The sequence below is a fragment of the Galeopterus variegatus genome, unplaced genomic scaffold (genome assembly GCF_000696425.1).
Source record: "Galeopterus variegatus unplaced genomic scaffold, G_variegatus-3.0.2 Scaffold546, whole genome shotgun sequence".
Classification (NCBI taxonomy): Eukaryota; Metazoa; Chordata; class Mammalia; order Dermoptera; family Cynocephalidae; genus Galeopterus; species Galeopterus variegatus.
Genome location: NW_007726657.1, coordinates 291,042 through 308,930, shown reverse-complemented (window position 1 = coordinate 308,930; position 17,889 = coordinate 291,042). Strand labels below are relative to the sequence as shown.

Here is a 17,889-nt window from a genome sequence, read left to right as displayed (position 1 = left end):
ATATATTAGAAGCTTAATTCCCACTGTAACTGTTGAGGGTGGGAAATCCTGTTATGGTAATTGAAAGGTGGGGCCTTGAAGAGGTGATTAGATTGTAGGACTATGCTGTAGTGAATGGATTAATAATGGTTGTCTGGTGCATGGTTCTGAGGGCTTTAAAAGGAGAGCATGTGAGTCTCTCTCTCTCTGCTCTGCCATTTTCTGCCATGTGAGACCCCTGCATTGCTGTAAAGCCACCACCAAAGAAGACCCTCACCAGGTGTGTTCTCTGGACTTTGAAATTCTCAGCCTCTGAAAATGTAAGCAATAAATTTCATTTTCTTACAAATTATACAGTTTCATGTATTTTGTTATAAGCAACAGAAACAGTCTAATGCAGCTTGATATAATGAGGTAGGAGGTATCTTCAACTATCTTCAGGTTAAAGGAGGGGTGACCAGTTGTTTTCAATCTTTCAAAAGAGAAATGGACAACTAATTTAGGTATTTGATTTGCAAAGCTTTAATAAGAAACTAGTGTTGTGATTAGTGTAAATTTTCTTTGTGTGCTTTCTGGGTATAATGCCCCATTAAAGGAAGACAAAAGATTTTACTGAATTCAAGGACACCCAATGAACATCTGTGAAGTAAAAGAAAAGCATGACTGAAGTCATAGGAACCAAGAAATAAGTGAGGTACAGCCCATGCATGTGGACATTCAAGCAGCATACGAAGACTTAAGGTTTTTGAGGAAGGCTGTGATATGGCAGCCTAATGTCACATACACCTAACATAGGCACACATGTGTAAACACACTAAATTAACTAAATTAAATGTAGATTATAAAATCAGCTTGAGCTGAAAATTCTGTCTGCATAGCAATTTCCAGACTTTGTGAATCATATTCAAGCGATTTGTTAGTTTTCTTGCAAACCCTTAGTGGAATTGCACAGGTCACATAACTGATAGAAAATGAAAGAACAGCTTGATTTAATATGAAAAATGAATTCATAACTTTATAATGAAGATCATGGGCCCCTTAAGGCAGAGTTCAACACACATAAACACGTGATGCCCAGGTTAGGGTTATATTAGGTTTCTAACTTATAAGCACCAAGGCATAAAGCTGCCTGAAGTGGCCCTGGTAAATCATTTTTGTTGTGCCTTTGTGAATTTAATCACAAAGGTTGAGTCTAAAACCAAAGGGGAATTTCATTCTGAGTAATTTTCCCATACCAGTGGCCTTGAAAACATTGAAGTACAAGTTATAAGAGCAATGTAAGCTTTTTTTTTTTTGTCTTTTTCCGTGTCCGGCAACGGATCGCAACCCTCAGTGTTGCCCCCGTACCGGACCGGGGACCGGCAACGGGATTGCAACCCTCGGTGTTGCTCCCGCGCCTCGCTCAGCCAGTGAGCGGGAACCGGTCTGTATGTGGGATCCGAACCCTCGGGCGGGAGCGCCGCCGCGCTTCCCAAGCGGCGCACTATCCAGTGCGCCACCGGGCCGGCCCGAGCAATGTAAGCTTTAAGGAATTTTAAAAGTGTGGTGCCCAGTTTGAAGAAACCCTTTCTGAATGGAAAGGAGATTAACCAGGGAAGTCATGATGAGAGAGTGAATGTTCAGTGTCGTACTTTTTTTGCAAACATGAGTTTCTGTGTTTATGAATACTTGAAGGGCACATTAATTATTTGAATCAAAATAGATTTATTTCCTTCTCTAAAGAAACCTCACTTTTAAGAACTAACTAATTAACCACGTGATTATAGTAATAGATAGTATAAAGTAATTGAAAGGATGACATAAGTTCAGGTTTTGTTCAAGGCTCCTAATATTGAGATTTCTTTAGGAAGTGCCCCAAAGAGGACCATTTAATTCTAATGGTAAAGTTTAAATGGAAAAAGTACTAAACTACATTTCTATGCCAGAGTTTTTGTTTTATAATTTCCTCATTAATTAATTTTTTATACTTACATATTTTCATTTGTAAATTGTCTTTAAAATATCAATTTTACTTATACCTTGGGGAATTTAATAAAATAATGGGAAAAGGTGGACATATAGTCATTACCTATTCACTTAACAAGAATGTTCATTTTCTTACTAGAGAGGAACAAAGAAGGCTGAGGTTTAAAAGAATTGTGGGGCTGACCCCGTGGCGCACTCGGGAGAGTGCGGTGCTGGGAGCGCAGCAGTGCTCCCGCCGCGGGTTCGGATCCTATATAGGGATGGCCGAGTGCGGTGGTGCAGCCGGTCACAAAAAAGACAAAAAGACAAAAAAAAAAAAAAAAAATTTGTGGATTGATAATTTTTTTTTCCCCTAGATCTTTGCTAGTGAATTTAAAATCTGGTTTTTGAAAGATTTGGAAAAATGATGTATAAATTTTGTCTTCCTACCGTATTTTAGGTCAGTGGTTTTCAAGTTTCTTTTAATGCAACAGAAACTTTTTGCCAAAGGAAGTAATACTTGGTGACCTGTATTAGTTATCTGTTGCTAAATGACAGATTACCCAAAACTTGACAGCTTAGGATAACACACATTTATTGTCCCACCATTTCTGTAGGTTAGGAATACAGGATCAGCTTAGCTGAGTGTTTCTGGCTCAGATTCCCTCATGAAGTTGCCGTCAGTACATCAACCAGGGTTGCTGTCATCTGAAGGCTTGACTGGGGCTGGAAGATACACCCTTAAAATGGATCACTCATATGGCTGTTGGCAAAGGCCACAGTTTCTTGCAACATGGACCTTTCTCTAAGGCTGTTTAGTGTTCTCCTCCAGAGCAAGCATCCAAGAGAGAAGAGCCTGCAATGTTTTCTGTGACCTAATCTCAGACATCACACACTGTCACTTCCACCATATTTATTACTTAAAAATGAGTCACAAAGTTGAGCCCATACTCAAGGGGAGAGGAATTAAACTCTACTTTTTGAGGTCAGAATTGTCCATTCTCTGGTTACAATTTAGTTTAAAAGCACCACAATCTGCCTGTTAGCCACAATTTGTTTTTCATCCTCCACATGCAAAATATACACACCTTCTCCTAATATCCTCTAAAAGTCTCATCCCATTACAACAGTCACTTGAATTCAGGATCTTATTATCTAAATTTGGTCAAGCTGTAGATGATTCTCCTCAGGGTATAGTTTCTTAAGGACAGCTTCTCAAGTATATATAGCTCCACTCAACCTATTGACCTGTGAACTAAAGAGACAAGTTATCTGTTTCCCACACACCCAGGTGAAACAGCATAAGATAACTGCTGTAGACATTCCTATTCAAAATGGAGAAAATAGAGTAATACAAAGGAGTCACTGGTCCAAAGCAATTGTGGAATTCATCTAGGCAAGTGTTTGGAAGTTCCTTGATGAGGACTCAGTCCTATTACTTACCAGGAGTGACTCTCTATGGTTCTTGGCTCTGCCCTCTGGGTTCTTGGTTCTACTATCTGAATCATCCTTACTTCATTTAAATGTAGCCTGTGTTTGCAACTATGTGTTTTTCTCTCCTGCTTCCTTCTTATAGAAGTTTTGAGAGTCCAAAGACCTCTTTTCCTTTTGTACTGTTTTTGTTCCTTTCAGCCCAAGCTTGTAGTTTTTCTGCCAATGTAATTCTTTTAAAATTTTCGTGGGTCTCCTTTGAATATTGGAGTTTACTCTGTTAGACAAAATCCATAACCAATAAAGATTAACATCAAAGATATTACTAATTTATGTCTGTAAATAACAAATCTGTAAGCCCTCTATTTAAAATTATCAGTTCATTTGGGAAGAAAGGAAATCAGGAGAGAAACTAATAAAAGCAAAGTATAATACTTTTTTTTTTGTTAAGTGCCTACTATGTGCCAGGCACCTATTATGTATGTATCTTTAATCCTCAAAGCAACTTAGTCAAAGAAGTACTAATATCACTAGTTTACAGATAAACTGAAACTTTAAGACACTGAATAACTTGCCTAAGGTTTTACCATGTAGTTAAATGGTGGAGTCAGAATTTAAACTCTAAAGCTCACATCCTTAACCACTAGGCTGTACCACTTAGGACATTCAATAATAAAAATATATATTTATTCTATTCATCTTCAAATTCTGTTGCTCAAGTTAATTCAACCCAACCCAAGAAGAGTTTCCATTCAGAAGGCATATTGGTATAAATATAAATTTGTGAATTTGGATAACAATAATAGAATCTTATTGCCTTGAACTGAGAAAATAAAAGAACAAAGAATCTTGTTCTGACCCCTAAGTATTACTTATTTTTAGGAATTTCACAGCATTTTGTAATATTTAAATTTTTTTAAAGAAAGTATTTGTCTTAGAAATCAAATGCCAGTGGGTAAACTAGTTTAGCTTGAGATTTTATTAATGCAGTAGAGAGAACCCCCACACGTTCTCTTTGACTAATGTACTCCTCATATATAATGTGTATGGAAACCCTATATTGTAATTTACTCCCTTTTCTCAAAATGAAGTGTCCAGCACAAACTGGAATTAAGTGATGCCTCAAAGTTAAATAAACGTATAAGTAGAAAAACTAACAGCACATTGAACACACAGATATTTAGTAAATTCTGAATGCATGGAGGGATGGATATATGAATAGCTGGGTGGGTTTTGAGTCATTATACACTTGAATGTCATCCATCAAGCTCCTACTGAATTTGCCTGCTTAATATGGAAAAAAATTGGTAGGCTTCTTAAGCCTTACCACCGTAGAAAGCAATTTAGACTGGTTAACACAAGTGTGCAATGTTATCCTGAAAAATAGGACAACAGCAGTGTAGGTGGTGGTAGCTCAGGCATATGACATACTTATATTTTTTAATAGGGTTACATCTAATGCTACAAGCTTATTTTGATGATAGGAGAAACTTCAAAGCCATGTACATTTTAGTCTGTCACTGGAATTAAGGCCTAGATGTTAACAGGGTGCCTTAATTAGAATAATTTGTCAAAATCACCGTGATCTTTCTGGTCACTCTGAAAGTTTAAGATGCAAGTATTCTTTATTAAATTTGTTTACATTTTTATTGCGTACCAGCTTCAAGGAAAAATATTATCTGAACTTTTAGCTTCATATTAATTAAGACTTAGATACAGGAGAAAGACCATCCAGAAGAAAACTTAGGGTTTTTTTCCTCCTTCCAACAGGGCCAGTGGTAATCTATTGCAAATGAATACATGTCTTAATGGAGAATTTCTAAGTAGCTTGTTATACTCCTAATTCCACTTTAGGAGAGATCTAATAATATAATTGCAGGGTTCCTTGGGAGCAGCAAGTCTGTAATATTTTTTTTTCCTCTTTGCCCCGATTTTTCTCTTTAGTAAGTTATTATGAAGTAGAACATCTAGATTGTGGGTATTTAAAATACCCAATGTCTGATATTCAGTAGTATTCTGTCACCTGAGTTTCCTAGGTGATTTTTTTTTTTTTTTTTTTTTTAAGCATGTAACTGAAATAATTGTGTCAGGTCAGTTTCTTTTAACAAATGTGTCTTTACTGTATCTTAAATATTTTATCTATTGCCACTTTCTCCCAAAAGTTCTGATTGTGGATACAGAGCCTTAAGATCTGTTATCTCAAGTAGTTAATTCTACTTTTGGTTTATAGTAGGCATGAATATGTGTGTGCTTAAAGTATACTCTTAGCCTACATGAATCTCAAGTCTCTGAATCTTTCATATTGTTAGAAGTTTGTTTGTTCATACCTTATATCTTCAAAGTTTATAGTCTCGTTCCCTCAACTTTGACAGGAAATGTATAAAATAAAAGGGTGTGACATTCAGATAAGGCTTTTAAGGCACCCTCTTTCTAACTTATTTTGTTTTTCACAGTGATTTTTTAAAAAATATAAATATTATTTTTTTACATTCTGAGATGTTGCAGAGCAGTTGGGGGGTGGGAGGAGATGGGAATGGGGAAAGAAATAGGGTGGGAGAAGGAGGAAGGGGGACCTAGTTGAGGCCTGTGGCACACCCTCATCCCTTCAGGGGAGACCATGATTTCACAGTGATTTTTTTCCCTGTACTTTTTTGACCTGTGTTTGATGAGAGAACTATCCAAATTATAATGCTCTGGGGACAAACTAAGTTTTCAAGTAAGATTTTGTTTGAGTTAAAGGATTAAATGATTTTTAAAAATTTATAACATTCAATGAAGATGAACTTCTTATTTAAAAAAATTAATTTCAACCAATAGATGATGGACAGGCCTAATTATGCGGCAAACTTTCTCATTCAAGTGATAGACTGGTAAGACTGATTTCTAGCTAATAACCTACAGAATTGATCTTGGCTGTCATTAACTCAGTCAAGATTGAGATCAGATTCTTCTCTCTCTCTTTATATCTAAGAAAATAGAAAGAAAAGAAACTCTAACTTACTATTTTATTAATTGAGCACTGAACTAAACACTCAATGAGAATCTAGAAATGTGAAAGACACAGTCCCAGTCATCAGATATGGTATAGTAGAGTGGGAAAAATGGGTAAACAATCACAATCATATGATAGGTACCCTGAGTATAGTGTAGGGAAATGTTAAAAGGGTTTAAAGTGGGGCGTGGAAGAGAAGAAATATGGAGATCCCTCCTAACTGGGGTGATTAGGAGGAACTTCAAAAGGTGGCATTTTGGGCCGGCCCGGTGGCGCACTGCGCTAGTGCGCCGCTTGGGAAGCGCGGCGGCGCTCCCACCGAGGGTTCAGATCCCACATACAGACCGGTTCCCGCTCACTGGCTGAGCGAGGCGCGGGGGCAACACCGAGGGTTGTGATTCCGTTGCCGGTCCCGGTCCGGTACGGGGGCGACACTGAGGGTTGCGAACCGTTGCCGGACATGGAAAAAGACAAAAAAAAAGGCATTTTATATGAGTGTTGAAAAACAAAACAACCAAAAAACAAAAACAAAAAAAGATGTGTTGAATAAAGGATAAGAATTTATTAGGAAGAGGAACAGTGGAAGCCAGTACTTCCATCAGATGAAACCGAGTGAGCAGATAGAGGAGAGAGAAGCTCAAGCTGAGAATAAGGAAGGATAGAGAAGTACAAGTTATGATCAGAGAATGCTGAGTAAACCTCGTAGGCGAGACTAGAGCATGAGGGTAGTGATGAATTTTTAGATGAAGCTAAAAACTTACATAGCAGTAGATTATTAGAGATCCTGGATTATCAAGCTATTTTAATCTGAGTTAGGGGTCAGCACATTTTCTCATCATTTCCAGGTTTAATTTGCTTATACAAAGTTTTTTTTTATACATGCATATGAGTGTACTTCAAAAAGGTAGTGGAAAAATAGAATTAAAAAATAATATAAATCTTCCCATGAAGTTCTTGAAGACCTCTTGTATTTGTAAACAGTGCTTGTTTGGGATCTTGGTCTAAGTCGTTGCTTCACCCACCACTTACTAGCTCTGTGACATTAGGAAACAATGTGAACTTCAGTTTCTTGGTGGTAAAATGGGGGAAGTACCTCACGCAGTTATTGTGACAATTACATAACATAAAAGCATGTAGTGCAGGGCCTAGCACTAAGTAGGCAACTGTTTTTGTGAAAGTTATATATAAATTGCTAATTTAATGTACATTACATTTTTTGTGGCAACGCTTTGAAGATTATGATCATAATTCCTTCGTCTGTCTTTTGGTTTTTGAGGGTCTTAAAGAATCTATCACCCTAGTGGCTCTCTGGCTTATTCATGTTCTTCATAAAATGTAACAACCCCCACTACCTCCTCTTCTAGGCTCTTCTGTATCTGAAAAAGGAAGACATGATTTAAACTGTGGTTTTGTGTATATGTTGTTTGATCTTTTAACCCAACTCTTCTCTAGTGGAGACAGTAGGGAAGTGTTGGCTAATCTGACTTCACATGCTTAGCATGTGATCTCATTGCCCTGTTTATAAGTTTCTCATCGTGCTTCGATGAATTCCTAGCTGCAAGAGGGAAGGTATTTAGCCTGGTACTCCAGAATCATCATAATCTGCTGCTATATATATTTTTTTGCTTTATCTACCATTATAAACTCATGCTCTAATCTTTTTTGCTTTATCTACCATTATAAACTCATGCTCTAATCTAGCCTAAGAGGTTTACTCAACATTTCTAATCACAAAATGCGTGCTGCCTTATTAGTTGCATTTGGTTTCAGAGATACAACCCAGCTCTGATAAAATTTGGTAAAGATCCTGTGCCCAGTTGAGAATTCCAGATTTGAATCTTTATTCCATTTACTTATTAGCTATGCAAACTTAAGCAAGCTATTACCTTTCTCAGGACTTTGTTGTGAGACTCGAATCAATTATAAAGGATCATTTTATTAACATTGGGCTTTAATAGGAATATGATTAACTATGCACCATAAAGATAAATAAAAATTTTATTCTTTTGGGCCGAGCCTGTGGCGCACTCGGGAGAGTGCAGTGCTGGGAGTGCAGCAGCACTCCCGCTGCAGGTTCGGATCCTATATAGGGATGACCGGTGCGCTCACAGTGCTCACTGGCTATTCTTTTGGGCCGAGCCTGTGGCGCACTCGGGAGAGTGCAGTGCTGGGAGTGCAGCAGCACTCCTGCCGCGGGTTCGGATTCTATATAGGGATGGCTGGTGTGATGCGCTCACTGGCTGAGCGAGGTGCGGCCGGTCACAGAAAAGGACAAAAAAAATTTTTTTTATTCTTTTAACGAAAGCTTAGTAAGTTTACTGAAAAATTTTTACACTTACTATTTTATGACTTGAGTAATTATCTGAATAATATTTCAAAAAAAATTTGAAACAAATGAGTTATTCATGACAAAAATTAAGTCTTTTTCACTAGAAGAATTCTTATCTGTTGAAGCACTATCAACTATATAAAAAGGTTGAGTAAATTTCATTTACTTTGAAAATTTTCTTTACCTATACTGCATAGAAGCTATTCACCAGTCTTAAAAGAGACATTCTTTTTTTCCCTTCTTATTCTTAATTGATCTCAGAAAGTCTTATACATTCCTCTGTGACACCATAGACATCCCAAAGCTTTAGGATGGTACTTGTTATATTGTGGGATACATAGAAGTGAAAAAAGCATTTTTACCGGTGGAAAAAAAAGCATTTGACCTGCATCCTCATCTCTGACATTTAGTAGCTACGTGACCTTGAACAAGTTTTCAGCCTTTCTTATTTAGCTTTTTCATCCCACCCAGCAGAAATTTCTCATTAGTTTAATAAGTAGTTGTGATTATCTTGAGCAGTTGGTGGTTTTTAATTTTAAAGCCGTTGTAAGTCAACACACTGAGCATGTTGTCTTGTAGTCGGCCAAAGAGTTTAGATAAAATTTGGCCCATCTCTAGCAAATGCATACATATAATTTTATGACATTCACTTTGTATCTTAACCTCATTCTTGGCTGTCTACCATCCTTATGCTTATTATATCTTTAACTTTATTTTTCTTACCTATATTTTATTTTTATGTTATTTTAGTTTATGGAAACTGCCTTAAATTCTTCTTGGAAGGACATGAGGGCAGGGCATTCAGTAAATAGATAAGGCCTGCTTCTGAGAGCTGTTGTAATATATATGATGATTGATACACATACTAGGTATCATTAATTTTTTTACATTGAATCAAAGAATATTGGTTATAGCTGCTTTGAACTGAAGAAAGTTTAAATTGTTTGGTTTTGAAGGAAAGAGAAAGTTTCACAAGAGCGGATTGGCCCATTGCCATGTGTCCACTAGTTTTCTGTAGTTTATATGAACATAAATGAGGCTATGCAGAAGATTCTTATTCCTTCAGCCTTAAAAACAGTAAAATACATTACTCATCTGTATGAAGGCATCTGTCTGTCTCCTGTACAGCTCATGACCATTTTATGTTCATAGGATCTTGAGTATTAATGGAGTTTTGTGATTAAATATATCTTTGTAGAGGGTATCTTATACAACAGTTTCTCTGGTTTAAATCATATATTCAAATGAACTAGATATAGTCAATGGAATTAAATGTTTTTGAATTTCTATAATTGTACTAATAATTTACATTTAACAAACCTTGAGTTTGTAAGAAAAAAACCATATTTAACTGGTATAAACTCCTTCATGAACTCAGAATTCAAATATGGTCACTATTAGGACTAGTTAAGCTCAGTTGACTAGAGCATGGTGTTATAACACCAAGGTCAAGGGTTTGGATCCCCATGTCAGCCAACAACCAAAACAAACAAACAGACAAGTATGGTCACAATTAGTATTTTTAAATTGATCACTGAAGCATTCACCTGCCTTATTAGCAGAAAACACAGCATCTTCCTCTTGGGATTTCTGCTTTCCCCTGAATTGTCCCAAGAACTCCAGAGGCTTATATAGTCCATAAAGTTTCGTCAGTGGCTTCCATATCCAAGGTGTGGTATGTGTTACGTATACCTGCGTCTGTGCATGTGTGAGACACACAAGTCTGTTCAGCCCACCACTGCCACTGCATTTTCTTGCCACGTGGTGGTGGGGTTGAAAACCAGTCTTACACTGTCCAACAGGAGCTACAGTTTCACTGTTGACCTTCCTGTGCTAAGCTCAGTTGAGACTTTCCATAGTGCCACACAGTAAGGCTCCCAAGATTACAGCTATTAGCACCCAGCTCTTTCAGTTCACATCACAGACATCTCTTAACTGTTGTTCTAAGAGAAACACAAGCATTGGGTCAGGACAGGTCCTAACATCTACCACCTTTATAATCTTAGAACCACATTTTCCCTTCCTACCATGAGCTCCTATGCCGTTATTTTTAAAAAGCCCTTAGACGTCTGAGAAATTCTTCCATCCTTTAAGTAAGACTATATCTAAGCACGGACTTCAGGTGATCTTCTTTTCACCCTTATGAGGAAGACTACTGTTAGTCCTCAAGAGATTCCCCCTAAGGGAGGTTTCCCCAGTGATCTCCAAGGTGTTTATACCTACCTTCTTGGAGGTTGTGATTCCAAAATACCTTTCTACTTTCTTTCTCTTAGGTGAAGGGGGGAAAATTGAATTTAATTTCTCACAGGGTGTCTTGCTACACATGTAACTAATCTGAAATGGAAGAACAAGTTTTAAGTGACTTCTACTGCAAGAGCTTTCATGTTTAAAGGGAATGAAATGGACATGAGCAAGAGAACAAATGATGAGATTAATAAAATAAGCATTATTTGGGTGTTATGGAAAGAAAAAACCAACTATTTCAACTAACGTGAAGGATTGGGAGAAGTTTCAGGTGATGGATCATATTAGCAACTCAAGGGTTGTCGAAATAGAGGTGTTCCTTTCATGTTCAGGATTTTGATTTATATAAACAGTTTTTGCCACCTCCCTCCCCCCAAAAAAGATAGAGCAGAACTCCAGAATAGGAACACATAGAACCCAAAGTTGGAAAAAAGGGTAATTTCTTTAGCACAGTGTTTTAGAAGGGGAGTAATTTGTCTTCAGTTTTTCTTAGTCTGCTTTCAGAGTTTATGGAGCTTAAGATATTGCCATGGAAATCATAAAATGGAAACCACGATTTAGTATGTCTTAGTGAGTCACTCTGTAGTCAGAGTCGTATCCCATTCAAATAGGGACTCTGTCCTAACTTAGACGATGAGGCTGCTAAGCAAGGAATGGGTCTCTCTTTGGATCAGTTTACACTTGGTGCTCAAGTTGCATATTAATAACAGTTGTTTTATTTATACCTGTCTACTGTAGGTATTATAATGTCTCATTTTCTTTGAGATTAAGCATGCCTAATGACTTTTTTCTCCCCCTCAAAGCAAACTTCTTGCTTCTTCCAGTGTTTTAATTTTATTATTTTGTGTTTTCTATTTGTTTTTAAATAGTGTAGGTAAAAGCTATTCAAAAGAGAGGGGTGGGGGAAAGACTGACTGTATCAGAGCAAGTTACCTTTGGATTCTCCAGATGAGATATATATGCTCAGTGGGTTTTTTTGTGTATTACAGGCCTTTCGGGAAGACCTGGAATGCCTTATTCAAGAACAGATGAAGAAAGGCCACAACCCAACTGGATTATTAGCATTACAACAGATTGCAGATTACATCATGGCCAATTCTTTCTCGGGCTTTTCTTCACCTCCCATCAGTATGTCAGTTTTGGAGAGTTTTAAAAATTATAATTTTATCTCTGCTTTGGGACACTGTACATCTCTAGCAGCATATTCTGCTCAGATTCAGTCCTTAAGTTTATAGTATCTAATATTTAGAGTAACATAGTGTTAGAAGCTCTTCCTCTTTCATACAACCAGGCATTTACTAGACTTTGTGAAGATTATAAAATAGTATAAGGCATGGTCCCTGCCCTAAATACATGTATATTTTAATTGAGGAGAGACATATTATGGATGCACAAAAAATTAATACTGTAAGGTAAGTATAGAGGAAAGGATTACAAAGCAGTTCATGAGAAATTGTCTAATGACTTTTTATTAGTCATGCTATGAGCTCAGAGTTGGAATTGATTATTGCCTAGAGTAGACTGAGAAAATTGTATGGAAGAAGAGAGGCCTGGACTAACCAGGCTTTAAATGATGGAGTAATTAGAACTTGGTATAAAAGAGGAGTATGAATATTTAATTCATTCATACAATTCTTTAGTAAGAGCACCAATTTGGTGAGCTGAACACACTATAAGAATATGAAGAATTGTTTAATACTTTACATCGCAGCTGTGAGATATATACAGAAGTCACTGCAAGGCAATGCAAGGGCAGGTGCACAGAGGGACTTTTTATCCCCCCCCCCTTTTTCCTTTCCTTTTCTTTCTTTCTTTTTTTTTTTGTTGTTTGTTTTCATCCCTTCCCTCCCTCCTTTTTTGTCAGAGGTTTTTAGGTAGGATTTCAATGAATTCAAGTATTTTCAAAATAGAGGGAACAGCATAAAAAGAGACACGATGGTGGGAACGTGCAAGGTGAGGAGGGAATGTCTGTAGAACTCTAAGTGGACCATTATGTTGGTGCATCAGTGATAGTCCTGATGTAGAAGCCTAGGGAGAGAAGTTGGGTCTGACTGAAGAGGGCCTTCACTGTCAGAACAAGGAGCACTACCAATATAGAAAGTGAAAAAAACTTGTGAAGAAAGAGTTGGTAAGTGATAACTTAAATGAGTACCAGGAAAGGGAAAAAGAAAAAAACAAAAAACTGAAGTCGGAATGATCAGTTAAAGAATCTTTGAAAGAATCCCAGTGTGAGGTATGAGTACCTGAATTAGGGTAGTGGCTGTGGGCATAAGAAGGAAGAGACCAATGAGAGAGCATAGCCAAGGAATAGTAGAGAGGATTTAGTAACATGTTTGACGTGGTAGTGTGTTTGGGGAGGGAACAAATGGTGAATTCCCAAATCACTGAATTTTCTAGCTTGGGAGAAATGTTCTACCAGAAGAAACAGAAAAATGTAAAGGTTGAGCTAGTTTGGTTCACTCTTTCTATATTGAGCAACTATTATGTGCCAAGTACACTTTTAGGTATAGGCGATATCATGATAAACAAGACAGGCAAGATTTTTTTTCTCATGGAGACAAAATAAACTAAAATTTTTTAAATGATCAGATAATAGTCTATGCAGAGAATTACATTATGGTGATGTGATAGAGAGCAAGTGGGTGGCTACTTTAGATTAGGGGATCAGAGAGAACCTCTCTGAGGAGGTGACATTTAAATCTGAATAGCAAGGAGTGAACCATACCAAGATTGAGAGAAAGGTTGAGGAAACTAGTACAAATGCCAGGTGAGAATAAGGTGAGAATGAGTTTAGCCTCTTCAAAGAACAAAAATAAAGGTAATGGTCTGGAGCATGGTTTTCCAGTGGGCAGGTACAGCAAAGATCAGAAACATAGGCAGAGACTAAATCATATTAAAATGTGATTTTAATATGGTTGGATATAAATCATATCACAGCTGGGTTTGGAAGTTTAGATTTTATTACTAACTTTCATGGGAAGCCATTTTAAGCAGGACAGTGATTGTAAAAGACCACTATATTTTCTGTGTGGGAAACAAACTGGGAGATGTTGTAGTATTACTAACAAAAATAGGAAAGTCTGGCATTGGGATCTAGTTTGGCTTGGGAAACAGAGGAAGTTCAGCTTCAGACATGCTGGATTTGAGTTGCCAAGACAGTGTAACAGTTGGAAATGCAGTCTGAGAGCTTAGGAGAGAAACTTGGCATATGGACATAGAGAAGTATTAGTCAAAGCTGTGTGGACATTGATTAAGTAATCATACAGGGACGTATAGGCATAGAAGAAAAGAGTCCAAAGAGAAAGTTCAAAGAGGAAGACTAGTCAGGGAAGACAAATAATAAGAGAAGCTGTCCTGTAAGTGTCCTAGATTCCGTGGCAAGAACAGGAGGAGCTGCAGAGGATTCTGGCTAGCTGGCTGGGACGTACAAAGACATAGCAGCAAGAAAGCCATGTCCCAGTGTTCGGAGGTTGGGAAGTAGAAATTGACTAGTTTGCCTGAAATATTTATGTTATGTTGTGAAAAATGGAAGTTAAAGTTGGAAGGGTAGGGAGAGGGTAAGAGGTAGGTTAATTAACGGCTGACTCTCAAACTCTGTCAGAAATTATATTATTTTGTATGGCTCACATATCATTAGAACTATTTCTTTGGATTAGTTTGCAAAATTTCAAAATTAGAAGATTTTACATTAAAATGTTGATTTGGAACTTCTCATAAATTCTTACTGGGCTCATATTCTCGGATTAAAACCAGTGTTTTAGGAAATTCAGTCTAATGGCTTTATGAAGAATGGATTTACAAAGAGAAGGCCTACAGGCAAGGACAAGAATGAGTAGGCTTATTGTAGAGGTCTACACATGAGTTAAGGCCTGAACTCAAGTGTGGAAAATGAGGGGCTGGCCAGTTAGCTCACTTGGGAGAGCATGGTGTTGATAACACCAAGGTCATGAGTTGGGTCTCATGTCAGGCAGCAGCCAAAAAGAAAAAACTCATTCACAGGAATCCTTTGTTATAACGCTGGACATAATGATTGCTCAGTAGATGAGAGTTATGATTATGATTGTTAATAATAAAATCATTGTTCTTAAAAAAAGAAAATATGGAAAATGAGGGACTTGTGAAGAAAAGAGTAATGGAGTAATGAAATGTGGTGACAAATGACATGTGGTAGCCCAGGAAAGGTTAAGAGGTAAAGATTGCTAAGGGTTTGAGCCTGTAGTAATTACAGTATCATCAGTATTAGAAGAAGTGTAAGGAGAAGAGAGAAGTTAAGAAAAATTGGGAGAGATAAGATAAAATTACTTTTAGACCTTTTTTTGTTTTTATGTTATATTGCAGGTGGTTAGAAATAGTCTAAAGACTGAGAGATGAAGACTAGACTGTCATCTATACAGAAATAACAGTGGGGAGGCTTGAGAGTGTACAGCATTTTCATGGAGAAAAATAAAATGAGAAAGGAATATAATGGAGAACTGAGCTTTGGGGGATGGAGGGGAAAGAAAACTTGCTGAAGGAGAAAAGAAGCTGGTGGAAAGGGAACAAGAGATCCAGGATAGTATCACATGGACCTGGAGAAGAATTCTAGGAAAGAGGCAGTGGTAAATGGTGTCAGGCTCTAAAGAGGTCAAGGAGAACATAGACTGAGCAAAAATTGAACTTGGTAACGAATTAGGCAACTGGATCATTAGAGATCTTCAAGGCTACTTCAAGACCTTCAGAAGGGAAGAAGCCATACTACTCTTTGTATGCATTTTTTTTTCTGTCTTAAATGTGTTTTGTGTTTTGAATAAAAGTCAAAAGAGATATTGGAATAGTAACTTTCTGTTGAGGTCTTTTCATCATAAAATAAGCAGTAACCTCAGTATTTAATAACACTTTCACCTTTGGGGTCATGTAACCATTTTCCCTCAGTGGCATGAGCCTTTGATGTAGTCACTCTCTAATAAGTATGTACTAGATGAAGTAACTTTTACCAAGCAATCAAAGATAGCTGATACTTATTTTTACTCCGAGTGTACTTCTATGAAAGAGAAGGATAAGCTAATAAAACATTGTATGGGATGATACACATTTCAGATCATTATTTACAAGGCTGGGAGACTCCCAGATACAGGCTACTTCCTGACAACTGATTTCCGGGTAAGATTACTTGACTTGAATCTCTGTACACAATTTTTCTTCTTTTAGGTCTTGGCATGGTCACACCCATCAATGACCTACCTGGTGCGGATACATCCTCATATGTGAAGGGAGAAAAACTTACTCGATGTAAGCTTGCCAGCCTGTACAGACTTGCGGACTTGTTTGGATGGGCACACCTGGCAAATACATATATCTCAGTGAGTTCTTCAGCTTTCAGTTCCTTTTTTCTTTTTTTAATTTTAACTCCAAGGCAACTGTATTCTTTTCACCTTTATATGGAAGTCCAGTTTTCAGACTTTATTTTCTGAACTTAGCATGCTGTATCACAACTTAATGCTGACTTAAAACTTATATCCCAGGGAGAGGTCACAATTCCCTCAACTTTCTGTTCCCCTTAATATCTGCATTGTTCCTTTAATTCAGATTGGTTTGTGACCTTTCCAGAAGAACTCCTTATGGCAGAATTGTCTCACTCCATGTTAATTATATCTGAGCATCAATGGCATTAAAAAGTGTTTGGAGCAAGGAAAATAGAACGGATCAGGGAAGTTTCCCTCCTGGTTTTTATTTTTTCAAATATATTTTTCTCATTAACCACATCTTGCTTTAATTTTGTCACACTTGGAAGTAAGATGCTATTTGAAAGCAAAGAAGTATTGTAATATTTTGTGATGGAAATGACATAGACTCATAGTAAAGTCTACCAACAATCTTTCTTCCTTTCCCCCGGCCATTCCTTAGTTTCCTCCTTCCATCTCCATCTTTATTCTCTCTAGGAAGAGATTCTGTTCTCTTTCCTTTGCCCATTTTCCCTTTATTTCCATGTTGTAGATTAAGATTATAATTATTACCACATTGGGTTGAATAACATTGTCATTTGTTTTTCGTGAATGTAGCTGACCCTAAAGCAACCTTAGAGCCCCAGAATAACGCTTTAGGTAAGTCCAGTAAATGAGAAACTAATGTCAGTTTTTGTTTTTGTTTTTTTTACCAACTATGAATGTTGAGGAAAACTTTCAAGGAACGTTTCATATTGCAGACCTTTAATTTTTGCTCTGTTGTCTTTTTTTCCCCCCCGGATCTCTCTTACAATTATTCATTGTAAATATGTTTCTAGTAATGTTTACACTTCAAAATATGAACACTTCATAGTAATTCCCCATTATTTTTTTTCTTTCTTCCAGGTAAGAATAAGTAAGGAGCAAGACCACATTATAATAATTCCCAGAGGCCTATCTTTTTCTGAAGCCACAGCCTCCAATTTGGTATAATTTTCATTCCTATGTTACTTTTTCTGAGCTTCCTTTTGCTTTTCTGACAGATTTTAGCTTTTAACACAGGTCGGAACAAGAGAAGGTATGGATGGAAAAACATTTCCTAGTGAACAGTCAAGGGTTTGGAAAATTATGTTGATTTTTAAGAAAGCTTTAAGGTTCAAGAAAAACAGGGTGGTTGAAGAGACTAATGAATGTGTTATTATCACTTAACCTATCCATGTTTTGAAGAGAATCTTTTGAATTTTCTCCACCGTGAACACTCTGGAATTTGTTTTTTAAAAAAACACACAAATCCTGTATGTATTTTGTGGCAAGATTTAAACAAAGTTCATTTGGTGTGAGTATAGGATCTGACCTTCTAGCATTTTATGTTTTCCGTGATTGTACCCCTAGCCACTGTCTTCAGTTTATAGAATAGCAGGAGCCACATTGGCTCTGGAAGCTGCAGTGTTAGCAAATGGAAAATTTCCAGCCAGTTCAGTAAATGCCAGACTTGTCCAACCTCCAGTAAGGAGCTTAAATTACTCAGATTCTTGGAAACTTTGCTTCTT

General features: G+C 37.1%; 1 protein-coding gene across 2 annotated transcripts in view; it reads left to right on the top strand.

The window, feature by feature from the left end:
- The window catches only part of ADD3 (adducin 3 (gamma)), a 134,797-nt gene that overhangs the window by 101,761 nt on the left and 15,147 nt on the right, over positions 1-17,889 (top strand). For both annotated transcript variants that reach the window (XM_008569942.1, XM_008569943.1), the window contains exons 3-5: positions 11,909-12,047; positions 16,107-16,258; positions 17,246-17,326. In XM_008569942.1, coding sequence (XP_008568164.1) covers positions 11,909-12,047; positions 16,107-16,258; positions 17,246-17,326 — 372 coding nt within the window. The remainder of the gene's footprint in view (positions 1-11,908; positions 12,048-16,106; positions 16,259-17,245; positions 17,327-17,889) is intronic.